Source organism: Diprion similis, chromosome 8 (assembly GCF_021155765.1).
Source record: "Diprion similis isolate iyDipSimi1 chromosome 8, iyDipSimi1.1, whole genome shotgun sequence".
Taxonomy (NCBI): Eukaryota; Metazoa; Arthropoda; class Insecta; order Hymenoptera; family Diprionidae; genus Diprion; species Diprion similis.
Window position 1 is genome coordinate 6,569,440 of NC_060112.1, and position 26,871 is coordinate 6,596,310.

The 26,871-nt window shown below is 42.2% G+C and overlaps 1 protein-coding gene across 1 annotated transcript in view; it reads right to left on the reverse strand.

Moving 5' to 3' along the window:
• The window catches only part of LOC124408592 (forkhead box protein O), a 118,821-nt gene that overhangs the window by 21,159 nt on the left and 70,791 nt on the right, over positions 1 to 26,871 (reverse strand). Inside the window, exons 2-7 of the mRNA XM_046885623.1 lie at positions 10,467 to 10,591; positions 9,817 to 10,011; positions 8,652 to 8,767; positions 8,326 to 8,552; positions 7,430 to 7,747; positions 7,043 to 7,347 (exon numbers count right to left, since the gene is read on the reverse strand). Of these exons, the coding sequence (XP_046741579.1) occupies positions 7,144 to 7,347; positions 7,430 to 7,747; positions 8,326 to 8,552; positions 8,652 to 8,767; positions 9,817 to 10,011; positions 10,467 to 10,591 (1,185 nt within the window). The 3' untranslated portion in view covers positions 7,043 to 7,143. The remainder of the gene's footprint in view (positions 1 to 7,042; positions 7,348 to 7,429; positions 7,748 to 8,325; positions 8,553 to 8,651; positions 8,768 to 9,816; positions 10,012 to 10,466; positions 10,592 to 26,871) is intronic.

Here is a 26,871-nt window from a genome sequence, read left to right on the forward strand (position 1 = left end):
ACTGTAAAGAATGACAACGAGATGCTCAAATCAGAAAAACAACAAGTAGGTACATAATCGACAGTTCAATCTGCAGGGTCGTAAGGTTGACAGTGAAAATTGGAAATATGGTCAAGGGGGTCAAGGTTCCGATAAGTTGTTTTTCATAATACCAAATAGCGAGTATAATTCCAAGTTTGACGTTTAATTCTCATTAAAATATATCTTTACATTAAAATGATCAATTTATACTTTTTATAAACATGTGTCTTTCAACTCTAGCAGTACGCTACCCTCGATCCGCGGGGAGCCTTACATCTTTAAACGTAATATCGTCCCCATATATATATATATACATGGCAATATTCTGATACGCAGGAAAACATTTGAAACGACTACGTCCAGTTTTGATTCATGAGCAAGATTTTCTTCAAGCGAGTCCCGTCCGTTTCTCTCTCTCCCTCTCTCTCTCTTTTTCTCTCTCTCCTCATTCCCTCGCCATTACGAGACTTTGAAAAGATTCTGACTATCTTTCATTTCCGCTTCGCTTATCCCCCCCCCCCTCCCTCCTCCTCCTCCTCCTCCTCCCCACATACTTCCTCGACTGCGTCCCCTTCTTCCCCGGATCCTCTAGCCGTCGTCGTTTTGCGAATAGTTTGTACCGGACATCACTCAACGCCGATGGAGAGAATCCTCTCTCTTGATCCTAATTCTTCCCTAATTCTTCACCTCCTTTCTCTCCTTTCTCATTTTCTTTAATCTTTCAAGAATTTTTTTTCCCTCTTTTCTTTGCATCTTTACTCTTTTTTTTTCGATCGCAAATTCTTCACTTAATGAGAATAATTATTTTTAAAATCCGTCGGAATCCTTCGTTCAAGATGTACCAGTGTTCGAACTTTAAGAAATTTTCTTTACTCGCGTAGTCGATAAATCCCTCGTTTTTATTTTCAAATTTCAGATTTTCAAAAGGATTCAACCTACACGTACAATTCATTTTACTATTTCCTATTTGGTGTATGTATTATGAATGAAAATTTTTTCCTCGTTTCGCAGAATGTTTGGTTTGTACCAATTTCATACTTCGAGAGACAGTGTCGATTAGCCAAGATCAGAAGCCTCGTATACACAGAAGAGAAGAGACAGATAGTTTTGCACTACGTGGCGTGACGTTAATGTGTTTAATTTGAAACACCTTACGGGTATCGGATATTCTAGAAATATCTCGCAAACACAGGCGTAGAAATAATGATAATATTTCGCACGGTACAAACAGGAGCGCATCGCTGCAAACTTGCAATTAACAGCTTGTGTTATAGATACATAACGCAAACTCGCGGCTACAACTCAATATTCCCGTGCAAACATGAAAGCGGAGTATTAAAAGCTGCGCGTGAATTTTCAACACGTAAAATCATCCCACCTTTCACAAAGCTATGAGAATATTTTCAATATTTTCCAATCATAGGACTCTACTAAACCCTTGAAATAGATTTATTCTAGTATATCCGAAGAAATAAATTGTCGCGTATATGATGTATTTGACAAAAAAAAAATCTTCGAGACGACAGCGGGATATCCATTCAAACGTGCACTCTGTTTCGCTATTCGAATCTCCGACATTATTTATTTATTTATATATATATATATATATATATGCGTATATGCATGATAAATTTCGCGAGATGACACCTAATACCGCATGCAGCGACGGCTGGAGTAGATATTGCGGATGTAATAGACTCTTAGTTTCGCAACTGCTTGCCGCGTATATATTTCGCAGTTAACGCGTGTGGTTTGAGTTTCTATCTCGAATGCACACATGTATGTGTGTGTATATTATATATACGTGTAATAAACAGCGAGTGATTATCATCAGCAGCGTGTACAAAAATTGTGTAAGTGGAATAAAAATAAAAGAATTGACAAATGAATAAATAAATACATAAATAAATACGAGAGAAGAGGAGGGAAAAAATTGAACATTTTTTCAAAACATTTCTGCGGAGAGATACTAAATACCTACACAACTTTATTATTATATTACTACATAAAGCGATATATGTATACATATATACATATGTATAATACACGACGTACGCGCGTATTCTACGAGATTTCGAAGAAGAAGAAGAAGAAGTAGAAGAAGACACAGCTGATTACATCATTTTTCATTCGAGTGAAATAAGCTGACTGCTGCCGCTGCAGTATCTCCGCAATAATTCTGCTGCCTATGTGCATATGGACACGGTACTATATGTATATTCTCGCTTATCCATGCGACGGACGTAAATTACACGACCTACTTTTCCCTTTTGATGGGCTCATGGAAATAGGGAAGAAAATCGTTCTCTCGACGACGAAGGGCTAGAGACGTCGCTGCCGCGTATAAGGCATTATACTGAGACAACGGAATAACCTTCTTCCTCTTCCTCTTCCTCTTACTCTTACTCTTCTTTTTTTCGGGTAAACTTCATTCCGAAAATCTCCCGGTTTCCATTATGAAATTATCGAATCAGGCAATATGTATGCAACAGAGGCTGCGATGTTCAATTCGGATAAAACAACGAATAAAATAGATACGGTGTGACATCAGGCTTCAAAAAATCATGCGTGAGTTAGAATTGATCAAAAGAATCACGGTTTGATGCGGAGGGTAAAAATGAAAATTGTCAGTTTTTATTAAAAAAAAAAATTGATTGTTACTCTCTGGACACCATAAAAATTGACCAAATAATGTAACGTAACTGCTGGAGTCTAGAATCATTACAAATCGAGCTTTTTAAATTTAAATTTCAGGTTTTCTGATTCGTTACAATTTTGCGTATATATTATTTTGATTAAATTCAAACTTGATTTTGGTTCACAGAAAAAATCCGACTTGATATTTGATTTGAGAAAGTAAAGGAAAAATGTCTCTAAGAACAGAAAAAAATACATGCATTAAGTTTGATTGCCCGATACGTTGAACAGGAAAATCATTGATAACTGCGTAGCCGATGACTAGGGAGGGTTGAGAAGAATCGCGAGCTTGTATATGTATAAATATATGTGTATGGACGTGTATACATATATACACAGACACGTATATTCCCGCACCCCATAATCGGATGCTTCGAAAATTTGTCATAGTTCGTTTGCCTGGTTTAAGGCATGAAGTCTGCGGCGATAGGCATATAAATATCGATAATAAAATGCGAGGAAACCGAAGCAGACACGTGGAATAGCGCGTTATTATCATCATCGTTATAGTTTCGCAGATTTATGAACGGATCTTTCGCCCAGGCCGATACTGCAAAGATTCCTCTCGTTTCCTGCGCCACAATCGCAACATTTTCTCTCGGTTTGCCTTTACGTCATTGAAGAAGAAGACTATTCAAGCAAATTATTTTTGAATATTCAAAATAGTAATTAAAAAAATCACTGAAAATAATTGGATGAATCATTCAAAGGTAATGAAGGAAAAACGAATTTCCGTGGATTCGAACGAATTTTTAAAACTATAACGCCACTGCGGAGTAAAGGAAAGAGATACGGATGAACAAAGAGCTTGAAAGATTTAGAAAATTAACTAGGTAATGTAATTACTTATTAGTTTCCTGTAACTGAGTTCAGTCCCCGATCGCTCAAGTTTTCCCCCCTACCAACAAGTTTTACGGTTAAATTAAGTCTGCATATTTTTACGTCAATCTTTGTCAGACCCTTTCCCGCTGCCTCTTCCTTCAATCTTTTCTTCTTCCTTCGTTTCTCTCCTTCCTTTTTTTTCGAGACTGAAAAATCTTTAGAGATTTTCTTACTTTTTAAAGGCGGTGGTAACAATTTTTTTTCTTTTTCTTTCAATTATGCGCATCCGTCTACCTTCGACATGTTTGGGGAACTTTGAAAATATTTCTTCGTAATATTAGGATTGAATAGTTCGGAGTGCATAGCAAAGCTCTGAAATCTGAATGAAATAAATCAAATAAATACGCAGGTTTCACTAAACGGTCAATTTTTTTTTATTCTTCTTTTTTTTCGAACTCAAAAAAAAAAAAAAAAAAAAAAAAAACAATGTTTCTTTCGCTGTATTTTTCGAATTGACTGAATCGATTCTCTGTGTTTAATTGATTATACACAAACAGTGTCGCTGAAGAACGAAGAGAGGGCGGAAAGAACAATTAAGAAGTAAGTACTCAGAGTGGTTTCGGTGTGAAATAAAGGGTTGAGCCCTCGGTTTGCGGGCCTTTAAACCTTTACGCCATAAACTCGAACTTTGACTAGAAGTCAGCAGCAGCTACTCTGCTAGACGCCGGTGGCGCCAGCAAGGGCCGACCCACCCCAGAATCACCCTGCAGGCTGTTTTCAACCCCCCCGACACACTCTTTCCCATCCCACTTACCGTTCTCCAGAAGCGTCGCAAGAATTATAAAGTTCGCGGAACGCGAAGAAGTGGCGCGTCGAGTCGCGTCGCGTCGCGGCATCAGCGGATGGAAAAGCTTGGTATGAGCAGAAACTGTGCAGAGATTCAAGAACGGCACCCGCTCGACTAGTCAGCGTCTCTTACTTCCGCCGCCGCCCCCTTCGTATGAATTCTTTTCTCTTCTATTTTGCCCAAAACTGATAGAAGAGTGCCGCCATATTGGGGCACAGGAGAGAAGATGAGAGGGAAGAAGAATCGAAGGAAATTCTTCATCCGTACCGTTTGAATTGCATCTGTTGTTGTTTTTTGTTTTTTGTTTTTTCATTCCAGTAGCGTAAGATTTCTCAACTTATTCCACTTCCGGTTTGTGGTAAAAACGAAAATCAGATCTACAGATTTTATGCACTCAATGGACGAAGAAACAAACGTTAGCGTTTTTTCATTTGTTCTCTTTTACCGCGAAAATACAAGTATTTTTATACATCGAAACGTACCACGTTTCATTGTCAGTTATGTGAGTAGTTGTGACAAAAATACAGCATTTAAACTGAAAAAACTAGGTGTGTACATATCTTTTTTTGCTTTTTTCCACGAACATACAAGTGATGATAGAAACCGAAAATCGGAATTAGCATAATCGATTTAACTTTGCGTTCAGGACGGATGGCTTTGAAGGAAATCGTTCCGATAACTGGTATTGTACCTCAATCTTCATCTTTTTTCGTTATTCTTATTTCTGTTCCTGACGTATCCGTTCTAGTAATCTCTCTCCCCGTCTCTCTGAGTAAAAGAATATACGTTTACATTGCCGCGGGAAAATTTGAAAGTCTTATAAGTAACGACGAGGAACTTTGGATTACAAATGTAACATTCACCGAGGTATAATCGAGTAGGTTATATACGTACACATATATGTATGTATAATGCACAAGTTACATACGGGTTTGAAAAAAATGTTAAATAAATCGACAGTGATGTATGAATACGTATACGTGTGTACACAGATTCATGCGTACGTAGAACAGAATTTGTCAAGATGATAATAATAATACGTCTGCGACAAAAACAAAAACAAAAAAAAACAACACTATAATTGTAACACTGAACTACAGATCGCTGGCTTGGTTAAATAATGCTTGCATGCTTGATAAACACAAGTTTGCACCTTTACGATAGGCTTTAGTTATCCGAACGAACGTGGTTACCCCGTTACAATATCCATATAAAATAAGAAACGTCGTACAAAGCTCTCGAGTATTTTACACACACACACACACACACACACACACACACACATACACTCGCGGCTGTATGTGTCATGTATGTAAAAGTATTATGCGCATAGAGCAGTCTTCGTATTATATATCTATCTATGTATCGCTGATGAGCGTTAACTTGACCCGACGCACAATCTACGTATCGCTCTTCTCCCCCTATACCGCGAGAAAAAAACGCCAGTGGATTCCGTTCAAGACGTACATTCGTATGACGTCACGCACGACACCGACCGGTTACGCAAGTCTTATGTATGTGACCGCTCGGAAGCTCGCGTACGCGGTACCCTGGGTTACAACTAACTCGCCATCGTCGGCATCTCCCCCCCCCCCGCTCCCTCCTCCGCCTCCTCGTTATCAAACTATCAATTCATTACTAACAATAAGTCACGCGGGTTTATCCCGATTCGCAATATTACGGAGATCCGATCGACCGACTCATAGAATCTTCAGAAAGTTGGTTAACGGATGATGATGTATGCGTCTGTGGTCTAAAATTCAATGCGACATGCTTGCGTGTATATGTTATTCTTTGTATTTTACGCGGCAATTTTCAACTATGTAAACACGCGATATGTGTGTATGTACTATGTATATATATATATATATGCGTGCATGCATACACAATTATTGCAGGTATTACCGACGTTTCGACTTTAATGACGGAAAATAACGCTGCCTGTCGCACTGCATAAATATAATACATAACACAACATCGTGTATACATGTACATACCTAACATATTATACTCAACACATAATCCCGCACAGCTTTGTAATCAGATTTTATTACTATTTTGTACATAATACTAAGATTCCAGGAACGATAAAAGGATGGAATCCACCCGTCGTCAAAAAGCGCATGCGCATGTATATAGGTACCGTTTTGTTTACCTCGATATATAATTTATTCAGTTAGTTCGGGCTCTTTCGGACTGTTACAAAGCATAATTTCTTCACTCAGCTTAGTTTGATAGAAGAAATGGTGAAATGGAAGACAAGGTAGCAATCCTTGGAACACACGGTCATTGATCAGTAACTGATGGCGTGGTAGAAGAAAAAAAACTGGAAGATATCTGCAGATACTTGGTGTCTTGAACGAAGTTTTCACACAGAAAAATGCATGAATATAGTCTTTTTATCCCAAAATTTGTATTCATTACTTCTTCTTCTTCTCAAGTTTAGCGACATGAATGTCTAGTGATTTTTGATATTTCTGAATGAAACTTGGGAAGCTACCCAAAAGCACGAACTGATAGACTTGATGCTACATATCACATAATCATAACCAGACCTCGGAGCAAGTGAAATCTTTCGATCGAAACATAACCAGGAAAGGAATATTCAGAGTTTCAGGTAGCATACGAGTAGTTGGAAAAGCTAATTCGACTCACCCGTGCAGCGCGCCTCGAGTCGGATCAGATGTCGTCGTCATATCAAGATATTGCAAGAACGGTTCGTGTGCGGTGACGAGGAGGGCTGAAGTCTTTGGTCGCTAGTGGACCCAGGAAGGCGCTGAGGGTGTCGCCGCGTTAGCGTAAACGACCGAGGCGTTGTTGGCGGTACCCTGATTGCTCTGGGAGACACCGCCCTGACCAACGGCACCAGCGTCGCTGACTTGCACGGACGCAACGCCCATCACGCCCTGCTGGAAGTTGAAGTCGAGGGAGCCTTCCATCGACAGCTCGTGCTTTATCACCTGTGCCAAATGGGAAAATCCTAGAGGTCACACTCCACGTTCCTCGGAATTCTCTTCATCATCTTACCTCCAACTCTCTTACCTCGTCTACGTTGCAGTCGAAGCCGCCGTGCAGCGACTCGATATTGATGTTCAGGTCGTCTAGTAGCGTCGCGTTGTTCAGGGCCCCCATCAACTGGCCCATCATTGTGCTCGGTGTCGGCGTGCAGGGCGATGGCGTGTGCGGCGGACTTGGACCCGCAGGCCTCGTTTGCGCTTGTTGTTGTTGACGCTGTTTCTGTTGCTGGTTCTGCATTAGGTACTGCGGTGGTTGCTGTTGCTGTTGGCTTCCTCCCAAGGACGATGGGCTAGGTTCACTTTGCGAATAGGACGGTGACATGCCAGAGACTGGACTTAGGTTCTGTTAAAAAATAATCAAATCACGTTTGTCATCGATAATTAGATCTCAACAACGAATCGTGGAATCCCAGAATTAATTCAACGGATTTTAACCTGCTCAATAATGGGTGGAATGTACACTGGGGCGTCAAAAATGTATCAAAACAAAGTTTCGAGAAGTTAAATTAATCACTGGACAAACAAGTGATACAGGAAAAACTTTTCCAATAAAAAATATCTCATCCACTATGCACGAATGAATAGTCCGTGAAAAATTTTTGTCTTGATCATAAGTATCGGTCAATCAACATGGATTTTCCGATAAGAACGAAAATATGACTTCACTGTTGTTGTCAATCTATAACGAGGTGTTGACAGTTGAGCTTCGATTTTGTCAAACGTATTCCTGCGTTAGATCTATGACTAGGTTAGCTCGACGGTGTGACTTTTTCAATCTCTGATTTATCAGGTTTTTGTTTCAACACTACTTCGACTTAAACTTGCGTCCAGCACATTGTTAAAAGGTTTGACCGAGTGGTGTTTACGGATATCGTGAGTCGCGTAGATCTGAATGATGAAAGTCCCATTCGCTATGCTAACCATTTGACAGGCGCAGGGCTGGAGGCGGTGGTGAGGACATCTCTGCTGGTTGGCGGACTGAGGCGTCGGTGGTAAGCCGTAGGATGAGGACCCGGTGCGCAAGGAATTGTTTCGCTGGTACTGAGCCTCGTAGTAAGAGGGCGGAGGTCCGGTCTGCTGGTGGTTCGGCGGTGAGGTTTGGTACATTTGGTATGATTCCAGCTTCATGGACTCGGCTAAGCTGCCAGCTGAAACGGTTATTATTTCTCTTTACACACGTCCTATGGCCGTCGAAATCGCTACCGACATCGAGCGCCGCGCGACGTGAATCGGCCTTTGCTACTCACCCAGCTGATCGGGGCTGTAGGATGGCGCGTAGGATGGTGTCCAGTCGGGCTCTCCGAAGACGGCGGGAATGGGACTCAGCCTGCCGCAGGACGAGGCGTTGCTGGAGGCCCGAGGTCTACGGAGCATGAAACATGAGCAAATGGAATGTCGAATCACAGATCAAGTATAACGAACGTCGAGTGCGTGTATTAACGTGGAATTCATGGTGGCGACGAAAAAAGTCGGAACATTTCTTCTCACGACTCACCCTTGACCTACCCTGACTAAAATTCGAACTGACGGTGCCAATTCGACTATATAACAAATGAAGCTATAAGTAAAACGCCATGATATGACCTTTTAAATACATTACATATTGGTGTCAATCTGACACTGTTTCCTGCCAATGTAGCACGATCTTACGTTTATTTAACGATATCTGACATTGAATTTTATTGAATTTTCTAACTAGCCAGAAAAATTATTCCACATCGGTATTTAACTTTGAAAAATTTGAACCTCACAATTTTTTGCATTGTATGATTCAAAAACGCCTTTATAATATGATACTTGGTGTGAAAATCTTCATTTTCTCTCGTTTCTCATCGCTACAAGATGCCTGAACTAATGAAAAATTCTCGGACCTTCCGGTTTTCTCTGATCACGGGCCACCGTACAATTTAACAAAACTTTATCATAAAATTCAGTTACTTCGATTATTGATGGTTCAAAGGATACGATAAATAATGGCGTAGAGAATAAATTACCTATATTTGAACAATTATAATATTTATGCTCACCATTTTTCAACACGCTCTAAACCGTTATTTTTATATTTTCATCAAGATATAAGCACCGTTTTTAGCCTTTACTCCGTCATATTTAGCCAGACCATATAAAGCACATTAAAAATCTATTCAATTATAGAAATAATCATACAAGCGGATCGTTCCACTTCTCGAAATCACGTATGAAAATCAAATTTTGCAGTAATCAAAACCAGCCACAGTGCACTCTTGTACCATTTGTGGTTTGGCCTTCATTTACGTATAATGGATATGGTACGCACAAATAGATCAATTTGATGGTCACACACGATACTGAAGTAGCCAAAAAGGGTTTATATACCCTATTGCCGTTAAAAATTTCAACCTGACGATTAAGTTGTAGGTTCAAGAGACTCACCGAAAGTCCGGCGAAAGCTGAAAACCGCTTGCCGAGTGGAGAGGACTGTCCGGAAACAGGTCGAGGCCCTCGCTGACGCTGCTGCTGGGACTCGGTGTTGCGTCGGCCTGAAGTCCACCGTTTCTAAGCGCCTCGACCTTCTTCTTTACGCGACCTCGACGCTTCTCGAACTTACTCGTCTCCATCGACGTCGCACTGTTATGCGTGAAAGAAAAAAAGAAGCAATGTCATTACATGTGCCGCGACCATCGACGCGATTTCACTCATGGAACTGGAATTTCTGTACAGTTATCATCATCACGACGAGTGTTGGGGGTGCGGAAACACGCGAAGAGGGACGAAATCCAGCCAGAAAGAAGTACTCTTCGACATTGTGCACAGCTGGTTTTTCTTCGTGGTTGAATAAGCTTGATAATACGCTTTAAAAAATACCAAGATACATTGGAAATCCAATGAAATATTGAACTAACGGATCAATGAACTTTTCCTATGACTACTTTTCAACGTCGAATAAAGAAGTAAGTGATCTGGCTTCGACTGAATCTCTCTTTTTCTCCATCCATTCCATATATCCAGTACCTATATTCAGTCTGGCACGCTGACCTTTTTTTTAAAACATTGAATGAAAATAATGTGCATGTTTAACTCACCGTCGTCGTGCCGATTTCCCTGGCTTTGCGTCCGGGTTTATCATCCACCATGAACTCTTGCCAGTCCCTTCATTCTGCACCCGCATGAATCTGTTGTGCAGCGACAAATTGTGCCTTATCGAATTCTGAAACAGGAATTGGAAGCATGGTGGTCAGTCGGACTGTACTATTATAAAAAATCGGTTGCTGCGAGCAGGCTGTGAGGATGAGAATGATGATCCTACGATAAGCACGTGAGCTTTAATTTTTCTTTCCATAAAACTTGGGTTACCAATGCATGGCTCTGCTTGATCGCGTATGTGTAGTAGTGGTAGCACATGCGTCAAAGTAAGGAGTAGCGAGCGTTTCAGACGCTATAAAGTCGGTCTTCGGGGGGAACAGCGCTGGCAGTATATCCTCGGTTCTTCATTAGGCAAATTGAACTAGTCGTACCCACTGCGTTCACAATCGTACGTTTTCAGTTTATTTGTAAATTCAAAAGCTTCTACACTGATTCAACGACGCTGCCTTATATGTACATGTATATACATACGTATATAAATATATATAAATGAATACACACACACACACACACACACACACACATCTTTCTTTTAGATTAAAACGATCCTGACCAATCTAAGAAATCTTTGAGATCATTCTACCCCTCTGCTGTATATACCTCAAGCAACGCGATAGCCTCGATTCGTTGGTCTTCATGTACTATCGTCTGGAATTTAATACCGAATGCGAAACGAGGTCTTCCAGTAAAGGGAGATTTATCCCGGTACTCGTTAAGGATAGCCGAAGGATAGAAAACGCAGGATTATAACACGACACGCGACGTGTGTGTAAATCGGCTGCAAATTCTCGATCCTTGAGTCGCTACCAAAGGATGAAGGAAGCAAGACAATGCCGGTCGAACGCCTTCACGGACGACTTACGGTATCATTTCCTTTTCCCCTGTTTCCCGACCCACCCCGCGACCGTTCCTCACGTCCAAAGCCCAGCGAACGGCCCTCGACGAGGAGGGAAATAGTGATCGAGACAACTGAGAGGAGAGGCAGGAGAGGCAACGACGACGGCCACCAGACAGACTATAGTCGAGTTTACAGCCACAGTATACCCCGTCGCCTTTATCGATGCTGCCACCGGCAGATGAAGACATTTTTGGCGCCACCCCAGTCACTCTTTCTTCACCCCCCTTTCAGCCCGGCGGCGCAGTCAGTAATGCAGGGGGACAAGGTCGTTCTGAGGGTTTTAAAAGAGACCGAACCCCTGACTCGAATTGGAAATCCCAAAATGAGACTCGTTCGTCGCTATTCGGTCACCGATAACTGCGTCTCCGATTTTCGGCAGAGGAGAAGAATCCGGGAATATCTCGATTCGTTAACTGTCCGTCACGCCCCTGCCCCCAAGTTTTGTTTTATACCTGTTCATCGGTTTCTATTATTATTGTTGTTATTATTGCTTCAATCTCTTTATCGCATACTTCTGATAATATTCTTCAGGGGATGCGCAAGGCTTTTCCACACTCAGCTTTTGAATCGGATGGTTTTCTCACGAATGAAGAGAAGAAGAAAAAGAGAGGAATAAAAGAAAGAGAAAAAGTTTTCGCCACACTTGTAGGTATATAATACCAGAGGGGGACGAAACAATAACGATAATAACTATTTGGCTGTGACTTTTGCTACTGAAGAAAAAGGGGAGAAATCGTAACCCCATTGCCTCTTCCAAATATATTTATTATCTAGGGCTAACTTCTTTTCGACTACCGGTGAAATGACCCGGGCGTTTGAAAATACCGTTGGTACGTAGTTGAGAAAAAAAAATTTCTTCTTGAACGACCATCTTCCTTCGTCGCGTCCGATATATATGATGTGGTACAATATAATATAATATTCGTCGAATAAGAGTGATTCACGTTTCATTTCATTCAAGACTCCCAGAGCAGTTTTATACACCCGGCAAATTTTTACAACGTCATGCGAGTTTGATTTGCCCGGTATACGAGAGTATACGAATGGTAATTCATTTTTATATACCTACAACGACCATGTTATATCTATATAAATATATATATATATATGAATATCTGAGAGTCTGGACTTTCCCCGAGGCATCGGAGACATTTGGAAATAGTCGATACAGCTAGTTTAGTACATGCATATTGCAGCAAAGTGATTCGTCGATTCATAATATGAAAAATGTTTAATCTTATTTTTTATTTAACTTATATTGACCGACGGCAGATGCAGCAAGTGAGAAATAATGAATTCAAGGTTTGACGCAACTGCGGAGCCGTATGAGAAACTCGCGGTGATAATTCGTTCCCCTATTTTTAGACGAGAGGAGCGCTGGATATTCGTAACTATTCGAATAAGGGGGTTGAAAACGAAATTTGAATATCGGAAAAGACGCCCTAAATCACCGAGACGTAGTATTGAATACTCTCGCGATAACTCAGAGGAAGAGAATCGGTACTAAAACGCAATAAATTATAAAACTTAAAAAAATGTTTTAAGCTGTCTTTTAAAACGAGAAAATTTTTCGACCATTCTAACGTAATTGTTTATAACTTTTAATAACAAAAACAAAATACAAATTTTCTTTCCAATTCGATCAAACTAAAGAGTGAAATAGAAGACCAGCAATAAAGCAGCGATTTTTACCCGATACAATTCAAACTCTTCATTGTATAACAAGTCTACATGCAATCGTTCCGCAATTAAGAACAACGCAGCATGCGCTGCAGATAGATGATGATGAACAAGTGAAACTGGATTGAATTGGATCAAGACGACGACGACGACGACGAAGAGGCGCGACGGCGGTTCTATACCGTGTATCTATATCTACACGCACATTTTTCCTCAAATTTACTGTAGAAAATTTAAAGTGATACGACTTCAGGAAATACTCGTGATGTGTATATATAATACATAGCATAACTAGGCCGACGTGGGGCGCCTCGGCACAAAACTTGGCGCGTAATGTACGCGCCAAACGCATTACGCGCCAACGCACTTTACAACTATCGTAAAAAAATATCTGCGGTAACGCAACGTGGCGGCAGCAGCAGCAGCAGCGGTAGCAGTAGCAGCAGGGTGAGAACACCTCGCAAACTCAACTCCGGAATGCTTACCCCCGAATATAGGGCCTCGATCCCCCCTTAAGCCCCGTCAATTTAATCGACGACGAAAGGTTACGACCACGGCTATCCTACATTTGGTTTCCCTTTTTATCCATACAATTCATCTTTCTTCCTTCGCAGAACGGATTGATTCAAGACTCGGAATTTCGTTTGATTTCCAAAAATTTTATAAAAAAGTTTCACGTAAACTTAAAACAACGAAACAGGTTTCAAGCGGTTCTAGATGTTGAATGGATTTTTCACCTCTCATTTCTCGAAACTTCAGCGATTTCGCAATGCATCGAAAGATTTACGAGATTTCAATCATGATATTCTTGATAATTTCACTGCAGGATTGCAAAAGATTTCGTCCGGGATTTCTAGAGATATATGACGTCATGTTAGTCATTTCATGGAAGATCGAAGGTTTCAAACGATTTCGAAACATTTCACGTGTACCTGATTTACGACGCTGAAAGAGATTTAGTTTCGGTACAGTTACTAAGAAATCATAGCGAAATTAGTATCGAATTAATTGGAAAGAAGAAGTATCTGACATGAAATTACAGTAATCGATACTAAATTTTCTGGTAACTGAAAAATTAACGTATTTGTTTGGTTTATCACGTATTTTCAATTAAATAAGGATTCAACGTCACTTGATTGTTGCCTCGACATCGAATTACCGCAACAGTAACAAGATATTAGAAAATATAGTATAAATAGTAACACGAACTATATTTTATGACCAACAGCTACGATACTAACTTCAACTCTTTACCCACATCCGCATTTTCAGATTACGGTGAAGAATGGAAATAATGAAGAACTGTACAATAAGACCGACTGACAATTTTTTTCGCTGACGGATTTAAAAATAATTTTCAAATTGATTTATCCCTCGACTATCAAACCAACAAAGTACAGTTTAAACATTTTTTTTTTTTAGAAACCTTACGATCATCGGATGCAGGTAAAATGTGAGCAAATCTAAAATCTGCGTAATAGATGTGTGATCAAAAGAAGGAACATAGATGATCTACAGCGGAAAAGGAAAAAGCGAGTACTACGATCAGAGATATTATGTGAGTCAGTGAGTCAGTCAGTCTTCTTTCTTTTTCGGTTTTCTCTGCCATAGGCAGGCACAAAGAGGTGGATGGATAGGTACCTAGAAAACGACTCCTCGGCAGGGTCGTGCACGGCTTTACGAGAACAGTTATATCGTCGTTCAGAGTCTAGTTTTGGGAGACAGTCGGGCGACCCGACGCGCGAGCAGAATATAACCAGCCCAAAGCGAGCTTCTGCAAATACGACTTTTCGCAAACTTTTTTTTCCAACCTATACCCCCCCCCCCCCCCCCGCCCTCTCCCTCCTGCATGTGGATGTATCCGTATTACGCTCACTCCATGTATCGAGATTCGAGAATTTCAATCGAAAAAATTGCCCCGTCGCTTCGTTTAATCAAATTTTTCATAGTTTTTGCCTTATTTTCTTGACTTTTTGCTTGAGAAGATCCAGCGTAGCATAGAATAGAGGTATTCTTACTTCTGTTTCACAACAATGATACTTGATGATCATTTTTCTAGATCACTGATATTGATAGAATAATTTTCGTTCCATAACAGAAAGGAGAAAAAATTGAAGATCGGAAAGGGGAGCATTTTTAGCAATGCTGCGGCGTAAGCAATAAAATTTGACGACGATTTTGTGATGGATAGATTATACATGTACGTCTTACTCTTTGTACATCTATGTTTCAAATGGAAGACGAAGACGAAGAAGAAGAAGGAAAAGAAGACGAAGAATAAGTATAAGTATAAAGTAGGTGTAATAACTGGAAGTGAGGAGACAAAAAAAAAAGTTTTGCGGCTTGTGTGTGTGCGTATGTGTGTGACTACTGCAGGGAACTTTTACTTTGATTGGGATTGGGGTTGGTTGTTCGTAGTTAAAACTTGTCCGAATGGATACTGTCACCGCTGCAGCGTTGTATGAGAAAGAGGAGACGCGTTCACGGTGGCTACTTAGGTTATTATGAGGGATAACAAGCGGAGATGGGGGGGATTTTCATCCAATATGTCATTAACGAGGATGGGATGGGAATTCGTGCAGTGAAAAACTGTGGGCGATGAAAAAAAAGGATAGAAAAGAAAAGAAAAGAAGTGACGAAAACTGAAATTGGGGATCGGCTATGAGAATTGATTCCTTTTCCCTGTTATTATACGACGAGGCCGCGTCGCTTCGTCGAGACGAAATGTGTCTATACATATATCCATATATATATATATATATATATATACACACATTTTGTGTTCTTCTACTTTTTTTCTATTATAATACTTGTTGGGTTATACATATGATATAAAAGATGCCGACGTAAGCGTGTTTAGTGGGAGACAAACGGCACAAGGAGGTCAAAAAACAGGGGAAAATGGGTAAGAGGGACTAGGTAGGTAGGGAGAGAGAGAGAAGGAGAGAGAGTGGGGAGAGAAGAAATAAGCTGCAGGGAACATAACTCGCATTTATTGGATAGAAGGCACCGTACACCCAGTGCTGGATATATATGTGTATATGTATATGTATATATATATATATATATATTCCATGTATATATACATCTATCAATGGCGCCCGAGATAAGAGCGGGGGCACTTTCTTACCAAAGAAGAGAAGGAAGACTTAGACGAAGCAGAGGATAAAGTAGCACCGGTACCGCTGCATACTATTGTGTATTATGCCCAGGCTCGCGGACACGATACGATCTATGATATTAAAATGACCATAAGTCCTTATACCCCTCGCTATTCTTTATTGCTCCCGTTTCCTGATATGCTGCTTCTTCCAGTGGCACCAACAGCAGCAGAAGCACCAGAAGCTTTACTGCTTACACCGCGAGTCGTTCATCCTCCACACGCGAATTCTTAACGGAGAAAAGGATGAGAACTAACTGGTCATTCGTCCGATTGATTCTGGACAATAAAAATCCGTGAATCAACCATCGAATGAACAAAAATTACTGTACAAATTATGATAAATAGTATTCATTAAACGGTATCATGACCACGATGAAAAGGTTCAACTTCTTGACTGCAAAGTGGCACATGCTGAGAATTTTTATCGATTGACGTACAACGGAAGAGAAGCAAGAGTAGGAGTATGATTACGGCGTCAACCTGTGGGGCGGACAGTTTTTTGATCGATGTATGTGTATTTACGTTAGGTGGGGCAGCCAGGATTGAAATCCATTCGATTCCAGGATGAAAGGGTGGATGATGGCGAGTACCCAGGATAGCTTCGACCGTAGTTACTGAGCACACGAAGCACACGGGCGAGCTTTATGACCCAGTTGGTGTCCAGATATGTATGAAATTAATAAAAAGAAGCAAAAGGGGTTTCGCGAACGAAATGATCAATGATCGAACGAGTGATTTTTAGCCTCGGGCGCACCCAGCCGGCCTGCGAAATGTCCACACAAAGTTTATTGTTGCACGTATAGTGAAAGTCAAGAGCTGTTGTGGAGAGGAAAAGGGTGGAGTTCTAGAAGAGTGAATTTTCATATGATTAGGTTTGCTGATCGGTATTGACGACAGGGAATCGAGCCGACGATCGATCACGGCTGGTGATCGCGGGTTAGTGAAATGATTGAATTACACTACATGGTAAGCCGATGTGGACACATCATTCGCGCAGTGTGCAGGACGAGACACCGCGACTTATCCGGCCGAGACGAGTCATAGGCATCGTCGTTCGTCGTTCGTCGTTCGTCGTTCGTCGTTCGTCGTTCGTCGTTCGTCGTTCGTCGTTCGTCGTTCATTGTGCTATTTCAGTGATGTTTTTATTTATAGCATAGCGCGAGCGCACACGTCGAACCAAAGCCGACAACGACGAGGCCTTTGTCTCGTCAAAACCACCGGCAGCGATAACCGTCGCGATACAACAACCTGACCGACAGGAAACGGCACTCATCGCGGACCGTCCGAAGCATGCTGACCACGGATTGTCGCGGTTACTGGTGCAAAGCCAAACGACATGGGCAAGGGGTTTCTGTTTCTGCTTTCTTCATCTTTCAGTGCCAGTCCATGCCCTCTTCTTCACAGGTGGGCGTACAAGGCACACGTGGAGGCAAGATCGCTGCACGAGATGAGAAGACAAGTGCAATAGATTGAGAAGGATTGGAAGAGTTTGTTCAATGTCGACGATCTAGAGGGTCGTAGCTTCTGTATTGCGTCGACGGGGGGTTAATTCCGACCATTCGCATTACAGGGTGACTTGCTCGTCGCCGTACCGGGTGCCCACCTAATAACCCCAACGGCCGTCACAGTGGTAATGCGATTCCCAGAAAAGGATGAAGCATAGAAAGGGTGCCGCTTTCCGCGTACGAGTAATCATGCTCGAAAAATCCGTTCCACACACACACACCCACACACAACGCGATCAATTCAATGAGCACCGATCCGTTTCCCACCTTGCGGTTCAATAAGTTGAGGATCAGGATCGGATAGGAACAGAAAGAGGAGAGTCGCGTTGTTGCGTGTAATAGAGATGCCCGGTATAATTTGAGAAGGGGAAGGGAAAGGGGAACGGTAAGGGGAAATTGGAGCCGAGGAAGACGCACGTGCATGGATAGAGATAGAAAGGTTTTCCGCTATAAAGATCAGAGAACAGTAGAGTTGTCCCTCCGGTTCTCGGAGTACCTCGAGTCTTAAATTATTCAGAGCACGACTACGTCGAGCGTGCAACATGCCGTGATTAGAAATCACTTATTCACCGAACGGTTAGTTAATAAACAAGGGAAGAAAGAAGCCGCAATAATGATCACCAAGAAGAAGGGATAGTATAGTGTGCCAGACCATGAGAAGAAAATAACCAAACAGACTTGCAAAGAAGGGTGACACTGCCGATTTGCACACCAACGATTGATTGCCTTGATTCATTGAAATTGATCTAAAATCAATGCCGAGGAGTCAGCCAACGAGCGAGGGATTTCCGTGGTCATAAACCGAGGGAACAAAGGAATGAGATAGTAGCAATGTCATGACAGATTAGGACAGATATAACCTGACCCAAATGTAGACTCAACGATAATGCTCGGCTACTTGAACCGATCGCGATAAAACTGCAGCTCACTGAAAATTGAAGGAGACGAGACCGGGAGACAAAGACCGTTTGCCGATAACGACCTTGACGGACAAAAGGAAGTCGAGAAAGCGATTTCTAAATATGGCCTAATCCTTCTGCACTTTCTCGAAAATTCGCAATGATGAACCAACGAATGGCCGCGAGAGTTTCGATGCAGGCACTTGGCGAGAATTATGGGTAACTCGAAGAGGGTGGAACAATCTTGGCTAATCCTGCGGATACGGTAAGGTAGCTGCGGAGGAGACGCGACGGAGGGCGGCGTATTTATGTTAATAGTACCAATCAGAGTACCAGACTCTCTTCTCCTCTCGTTTCGTTCGGCGCTGCTCTCTGGCGCGACTGGGTGAGTTGGTTCCTCGGTACACGAGATGAGAGCCGACTATGCCAATGAGCCGATTCGTATGCCAGCCCGGCTATCTTACCTCGAGTGTGTACGATGTTTATGTATTCAATTACTATCTCTCGTGGTCGCGAATGCACGCGTGTTCGAGTAGACTGGCGCGTCTTCTCCGCACTCGGGGATTCGATTTCCGGATATGCGGAGCCTTAGTAGATTGACATTGCGCTCTGAAGGACCGAGGGTGAGCCTTGCGCGGTATTTATTCAGTGGCAGCTACTTTCACCCCCGTATAATGATCGGGGGGGAGGGGGGAGGATGGTTGCGTCTGCACCACAGAACGGAACAGGCCCCCTTGACTTTTACGATGTTAAAACTTAAGAAGTACGCGCCCAGCGATGTTACACGAGTTACCACATAGTCGGGAGCCCCTGACACCTTGACGCCAACTGCAGGTAGGATAAAGAGTGAGTAAGAAAAAGAGAGAGAGAGATAAGAAGCAATAATGCGACTTTGCAACGGGCTGTTGCGTAACGTGGGAAATTGACATGCCGACTTGCGCACGTAGTCAGATATCGTATCATACCGACACAGATATCGGAACAAGTATTATTTATACACTCTTGAAAACTTGATACACATCGGTGCACCCCATGCATTTGTGGAGAAGGCTTTGAGATCCGAGTGCAGTAATAAAATAATTCAGAAATAAAGATTATCGTTAAACATTGATGGCGATGGTGGACGCGTCGCATTATTTCCACGGTATCTATAGCCGGCAGTACGGTAATACCCAACTCTTAACGTACCCACATAATTACATGGAAGCTAATTAATGGTAATAGCTCAATTATTCAAACTACTATATTGTATACGGAGAGTTGTTCCCGTCTGCTGCAGTTGACGCTCAATTATTCGCAATGACACCGTACTTAAACGAACTTACTCGGTCATAGTATGACACTGGAGTTTTATTTTATCTCCTTTTTTCTGCTTCCTACATAGCGACAAAATTCTGCCTGTAAATCGGTCTCTTTCGAGTGTCAATTATCCACGTACCTCCATGTGTACCTCCGCTATTTAAACGAAGCATGAAGTATCTAGCCATCATCACCGAGAGTGCATCGTAGGGATGACTATAAATAAATCCAGACATCGTCACTCGTCGACCTTTATAAAATCCTTCCGCTTGGTTCGTTCGAATTTTCCAAGTTCCATTATCGTCGGTGGAATAAATTAATTACGAAGTGTAATCTCATCGTAAATATGTCATACCTATACACACGTGATATTACGTGTGACGAAAAGTAAGCCGGCAAAATCCCCGGAAAGTCAAACATCTCGGTCCGCGTTCCTCCTTCTTTGTAATAGATTTCTTTATCGTTCGGGCACTGTCCACTATTCTTTTATCTGAGGCTAAAATATCGGCAAATAGAAAAGTGTGCGGAGTAGCAGCATCGGATATATAGAATAGGTATAGAAGAGACAAGAGAAGAAGAGAGATGAGAGCATGGGAAAGAAGTTGAAAACTTCACCCTCCTCACTAGGGTAATTGATTAAGTTTCAATGGTTTTTCCTACCCCCAACCATTTTGCTTTTTCTTTCCTCTCTCTCCTCGCTCGCCGCTCTTTTCTTCCATTCTTTTACGTCTTCGTTTTGTTTTTCGACTCTTCAAAGCGATAGTTCGACCAATTTTAGATAACGCTTGTCCGAGACGATCGCTCGCCACCGATATCTCCTATCCGTTTTATTGCGAAACTCCGGCCGACACATGGCTGTGTATAATAGAAAAAAAACCGCGTCAGTGCGTTTCGGATGAGAGTCAGCTTCCGGAAAACGAGAATCATTCCGTCTCTCACGGTGTACCTACTTGTTACAGCATAATTGTACAAACAGGACGGAAGACAAGGTGTTTTCTGGATTCCCCGAATGATTTCCCCGGTGATAATAACCCATGATGATATGGCGGGGTGGATAAAAGGATAAAAGGAGTGACAAATGTGTACCAGAATCCCCGTACCCTGGACTATAATACGCTGTCCTATGGTACAGGGAAATATATATCGCATGACAGAGGAGGAGAGAAAGAGGACCTTCTTCTTCCGCCGGTGGTGTATTTTCTCCCCAACCACCCGGTTATAGACTGGTCATGGTAGCTGCCGAGAGAAGAGAAGGAGAGAGCTAACGGCGAAGGAGTGCTTCCGGTCAAATCAGACCCTGTATATACCCGGCAAGTTATCGGCTAGCTGCTTCAGCGCAATTTATATCTGGCAGTATTTTTGCACAATTTGTCCCAGTTACGAGGACACAGGATCGCTTCTCTTCGGTTCGGTTCGGTTTGGTTTGGTTTGGTTTAGTACGCACGCGATCGTTCTCACCTAGAAAAATATTGCCCAAATTTATCGGTGCTGAATTTCTTACCTCAAACGCGAGGAGTCCGGGCTCTGCTCCCTCCAACCTCACTACCGATAGTTATACTTCATCTGAGCTTGCTTTATGCCCCGTGCGCTCACCACCGTTCAATAACGAGTCACCGAAAGAGGTACGCTACTTCATAACGCGAACCCCCAACGAAGTCGATTTATTTTCCAGGACGACCGACACTACTGACGCGTAATTCGGTGTATATACTTCACGATGACGATAGAGTACGTATTCCTACACACGGAATGCTTCATTTCTCGGAAAGAAAGTTGTGTCCATCTAGATAGATAATTTAGCGGTGCAATTTCACAACTAAAGCTTTCTTCAATTCAATTGAAGATCAATCCAAGACTCGGTACCTGATTACTGGAATCATGTCTGGGACCTAGAACGGCCGTAATCAAATCAATTTCCCGAAAAACTTGTGATTTGTTCTCATTTGTCTATTAGAGTGATGATTTCTTTTAGAGGACCTTTATGAGGGCCAGCTTGGCTCTTTTGGAGCCAGCAGTAACTCGGAAACTCCACCGGACGTGTTAACTAATTATATACATAAATCACACCTACAAGCAATGTCGAATTTCAAGGGAAAAATGCGGGCCCTTTAAAAGTTAAGGATCCAAAACGAGTAGGACAAAGCCTGATAACAGACAGTATCATTAACAGATGAATAATCAAGTTTTCTTTTCAAAAACCGATAGATATTCCAAGCTCTTCACTATCGAAATGATGATTCGGCGAAGGTGTTGGAAATCGACGGTATAGGTAGCAAAAGATAGAAATAGAAAAAGAGAGAGAGAAAGAGGGAAGAGTGTCGAGATCCGGAGGGTGAGTAGTAGTAGAAGCAGTAGGTACAAGGAAGAGGAAAGCGAAAGAGGACGATTCATCGTTCGCGCAACGTGGGGATCCCTCTTTCACTTGAGTTCAGGTTTAGCAGAAGACCGGGGTGGTGGTAATTCACGCGCGCGGTCATGATGGATGCCCTCGACGCCCCTGCGGCGTCGCGACGCCTGGCCGGCATCATCCCGGCTCGGTTAGGTGGTCCTAGGTGGTCTTACTCTCGATCTATGCAACCACGCTCTTACACTCCGAGTCTTTTCCGACCAGCGCAGCGATGCAGACACCCTCCCCCCTCCCTCTTCTCTTCAGCAGTCTGCACCGACGTCTTCTTCGCCGAGGTATGAGAGCGGGTTGAAAACTTTCAAAAAGTCCGGGGAACTCGTGCATTCGACTTGTTCCAGTTACCAAACTTGGTAAATTCCGACATCTTCTTGTAGTCACGGTGTCGTCGCTCGTGGACAGCCCTCTCGAATCACGTTTTCGACTACCGTTCTTGTTTCGCCGAACGTTTACTGATAGTAAGAATCACAGTGATTCAATGTCCGAAAAACTTTTCTACAAATACATTTCGACGTGTAACGAATCTGACAACTTCAAGTTAATTAGAAATATTAATCACCCCGATTCGGATTAACGGTGGTCAGGATGCTCGTGAGGAACTGGTTAAGAAGGAGTGGAAGTATTTTTGAAACTAGCAGGTAATTATACGGGCAGCATGTTTTGACATTTCACAAGTTGAAAAAACATTCCTGAATTTAACTTTACCAAACCGATACTTAATTCAGACCTGCACAATCTTTCTAAAATCTAATGGAAAAAGAAGCTCAGTCCTGTATAATGACCCTCAGGCGTCACGTGTAAATTCAATAGAAAAAATATTTTTTTCCATGAGTAGGTATGTCTCCTAATATATAAACTGACCGAGTTCATTTTACGGGCTGTTATTTTACGAGTTTGAAATTGATAACCTTACAATTTTACGATGTGTTTAAAGGAAAATTTGTCATTTTGCAACAGTGGGACTGCATATAACAATAAAATTAAATAAACTTTTATACGCTGTTAAGAAGCTCATATTTCTGTAAACTGAGAGCTGAACCTCTTCGAAGTCACTCTCAAGCTGCAAAACAGTGATTTTTCGTTCAACGTTAAGTTTTGTTGCCGTTACTAACTTCAACCTTCTCTTATCTCAGCATTAGATTCTAATTTTGTACTTTCAAGCATCACTCACAATGCATACACATTAGATACGTCTACCGTTCGAAGACTCGAGGCAACACCCAAGAGCAGGAGATTTCAAAACCGTGATAGATCACAGGATTGACCCAATTGAAATTGAGGGTAAACACACTAACCTTGAAAGAAAACTAGAAAGTGATCGAGGTTAGACTCAGACCTTACAGTAAGAACTCGACAAGAGTATTTTATGGATCAGTAGGTACATACATAGATATACAAACACTCGAATCTCGTTCGAAGAAACTGTACAAACACCTCGATTGAAAAGACGGATGACGAGACGTGAGAAGCAAGATTTTCGGATTGAAGCGACGAGTTGGTTGTACGGAAGGGAGAGGAAGAAGAAAAAAAAGTGAGCAGATTAATAATCGTGGACCGGTGGATCCTTGTAGCAGTTACACATGCCGAGGGTTGCATAAACATTCGAAGAATATTGTTTGTCTCGGGGAATTTCATCTCGGGTGAAAAAGAAGGAAGAGATGAAGGCGACCGGTGAAAAGGCATCGAAGGGGGCGGCGTGATGATGGCTCAAGGAAAAAGGCAGCAGCAGCAGCAAGCGGCGTTACCCAGAGAGCGTGTTACCATCACCCCCTCCTCCTCCTCCCCATCCCTCTCCTTCTCCAGCGAAGGAAGGAAGGTAGTTTTTTCCCCATACAATGGTACCTGTTTACGATGGCTGCTGGATTGATGGTGGCCTCGTAATTAATAACGTTAGGACCTGCACTTCATCCCCCGTAAACCGAACCGTAGGTATAGAAGAGAGCCGCACGTGTGAGACGATGGGCGGGGGGGGGGGGGGGGGGGGGGGGACGTTTTCCGCTTTAAGCGCCTACTGAAAAGATGTTTTCCTCTCGTTCGAGTGAAAAAAATCTTAAACACCCGCCGCTTCTCCGTCTCTCTCCCTCTCGTCCCGGCCTGTTGAGAAGAGACCCGCGAAGCCAGAGAGGTTATTAATTTCCCCACTCCACCGAGTGTGGGGGTGCTAATTGAACGTTTAGTAGGCCGTGTAACTCCCGATGCAAAACACTAATTCCTGAGTGACGCGTCGCTTAATGGATTACAGGGGCTGTTTCGTCGTCTCCTCGTCTAATCTAAGCGCTGTTTCTCCGGTCACCTAAACGCGACTGCAAGTCGTCTTGGAGAGGAACAAGTAGAGAAAAAAAAATAAAAAAATGGTTCAATCTCAACTCGCAAACAGAAAAAAGCTGATAAACAAAAATCTTTCATATCGTCGAATTGGCGAACAAACCTCGAGTTGCCGGCAATCGTTTAAAACCCCCGTGAAGAGAACGAAATCTCGAAGAGGTGTCGTTGGTAATCGAACTGCAGAGGAAGGGGAAAAAAAAAACGTGGGTTAAAAAACCGTCGAAGGAATTCCGAGGGATGAAGGAAAAAGAAGAAATATAAGAAAAATAAATGTATAAAGAGTGGAGAGAGAGAGAAAAAAAAAGAAAGAAAAAATTTGAGGGACAGAAAAAAAGAACACGCGGAAAGGGGTTGTAAATAAAAAAGACCGCGGTCACACGAACAGGGCGCACTAATGTCTCCGCGTGGCTATCAATCAAACCTCATCGCGGTTCTCCCCCCCCTCCCCCCCCCTCCTTTCCTTTCCTGGCTCGCTCGCTCTATCTCTCTCTATCTCTCTTGAGAGCGTCCGCTCTCTTCTACCCGCGTTTATGCTCTCGAGGTGCCTGCGGCGTCGGAAACGAGGAGGCGGACAGGTCACCACCGCCTAGCTCTTCACCCCCGCAAAAAACCACGTGTTTACATGGTGACAGACAAGCGAGCCCTGCACCGGCACCAACAGCCCTGGGTTATCGTTTGAGGGGTAATAAAGGCTCGCGACAGGTTGATCTTTCGCGGTGTAACGAAATGACGCGGTCTTTCCTCCCGTTTGGTGAGAAAAAGGCGGGAAGGAGGATGAATCCCGACAGAATGGAGAGGGAATGTTGTTATTTACCCGAAGTATCAGACGATACGCTATTCGGTAAGGGAGATTCCACAATAGAATCCCGAAATACCTAATCTTCACCATTGTGAAGTTGCACTTGTGGGATGAAATGTACGCAATTATACATATTTGTAACATCTTTTTGCACGGTACTGTACCGTGAAAAATTTCAACTTCTGCACGTTACAGTAGAAACGTTCAAATTGTTTTAATTTTTGATCGTAATCGAAAAATATGATCACGGATAAAAAATGAAGATCACTTTTGTAGCTTTGATAAGAAAATACATACTAAGTTTTATACTATTCTTTTTTTAATAATGTATATGAACTAAACAAACGGATTATGTTATTGTACCAAATACCATAAACTGCAGATAATAATACTAAATAGTGACTTGTAAAAAATTTTCTTGTAACTAGAAAGTTAATTAACCATCTTTACTGTAACGATACATCCAACACCAAAATTTGTCTTAGTATCGCAAATTATTGAAAATCATTCGATGAATGGCATAAGTTTTGAACGAAGTAAGTCTTATAACGAAGGCGTATCTTTTCGTTGAATAACGTTGATGTAACGCGATATGTTGCTGCAGGTAGGTTAGAGGAGGAAGTCGACGAGAAGGAGTCAGCGGCTGGCGCACGTGGCACAGCGCCACGTGCGGCTCGCGCCAATTTTCAGCCCGTTTAAGCTCCAACAAAACGCGCTAATTTGTTACTGCTGCGCAGTTCGAAATCTCGTAGGGTAAAGTCGGGATAGATGCCCCACCTAACGGAGATGTATTTTAAAAAAACACATATTTTATGAAAAAATCTTTTTATTGCACAAAGTTACTTTATAAAGCTTTGGTAATATTTGGACACGAACACAATTTTTTTTTTCGACTCAATCATAATGAGAATTGCGATAAATGAACATAATGTTTTGGCCATCTCACCCCAAGGGTATGGGTGAGATGCCTCACGTATGTGGGTGAGATGCCCCACAAGGGAGAGATGGCCTCTTTGTGTAATTTACGTGAAAAATGAATAAAAACAATGTTTCATTTACGTGTTACACCTTTTTGAGCTCGCTTTTCTTTTTTTCCACATTTATTGCACCTATCAAAATACATCGTACAGTTTTCATGCATCCAGTTTTCACAACCAATGCACTGCAACCAGTCTACCTTCTCTTTTGTATCGCGGTAATTTTCAAGACATTCGATACAGTAATCTTCATAAGAATTCAGAGAATCAGACGATTTTTCTTCAGAATCGCTTTCGTCTAGTGGGATTTTTTCTTTTTTTTTCACACTTTCTTTACTTTTCGATATTTTCTGCCGTTTCTGGGCTTTATTTTTGGCAACCTTAGTTTCGTTTTT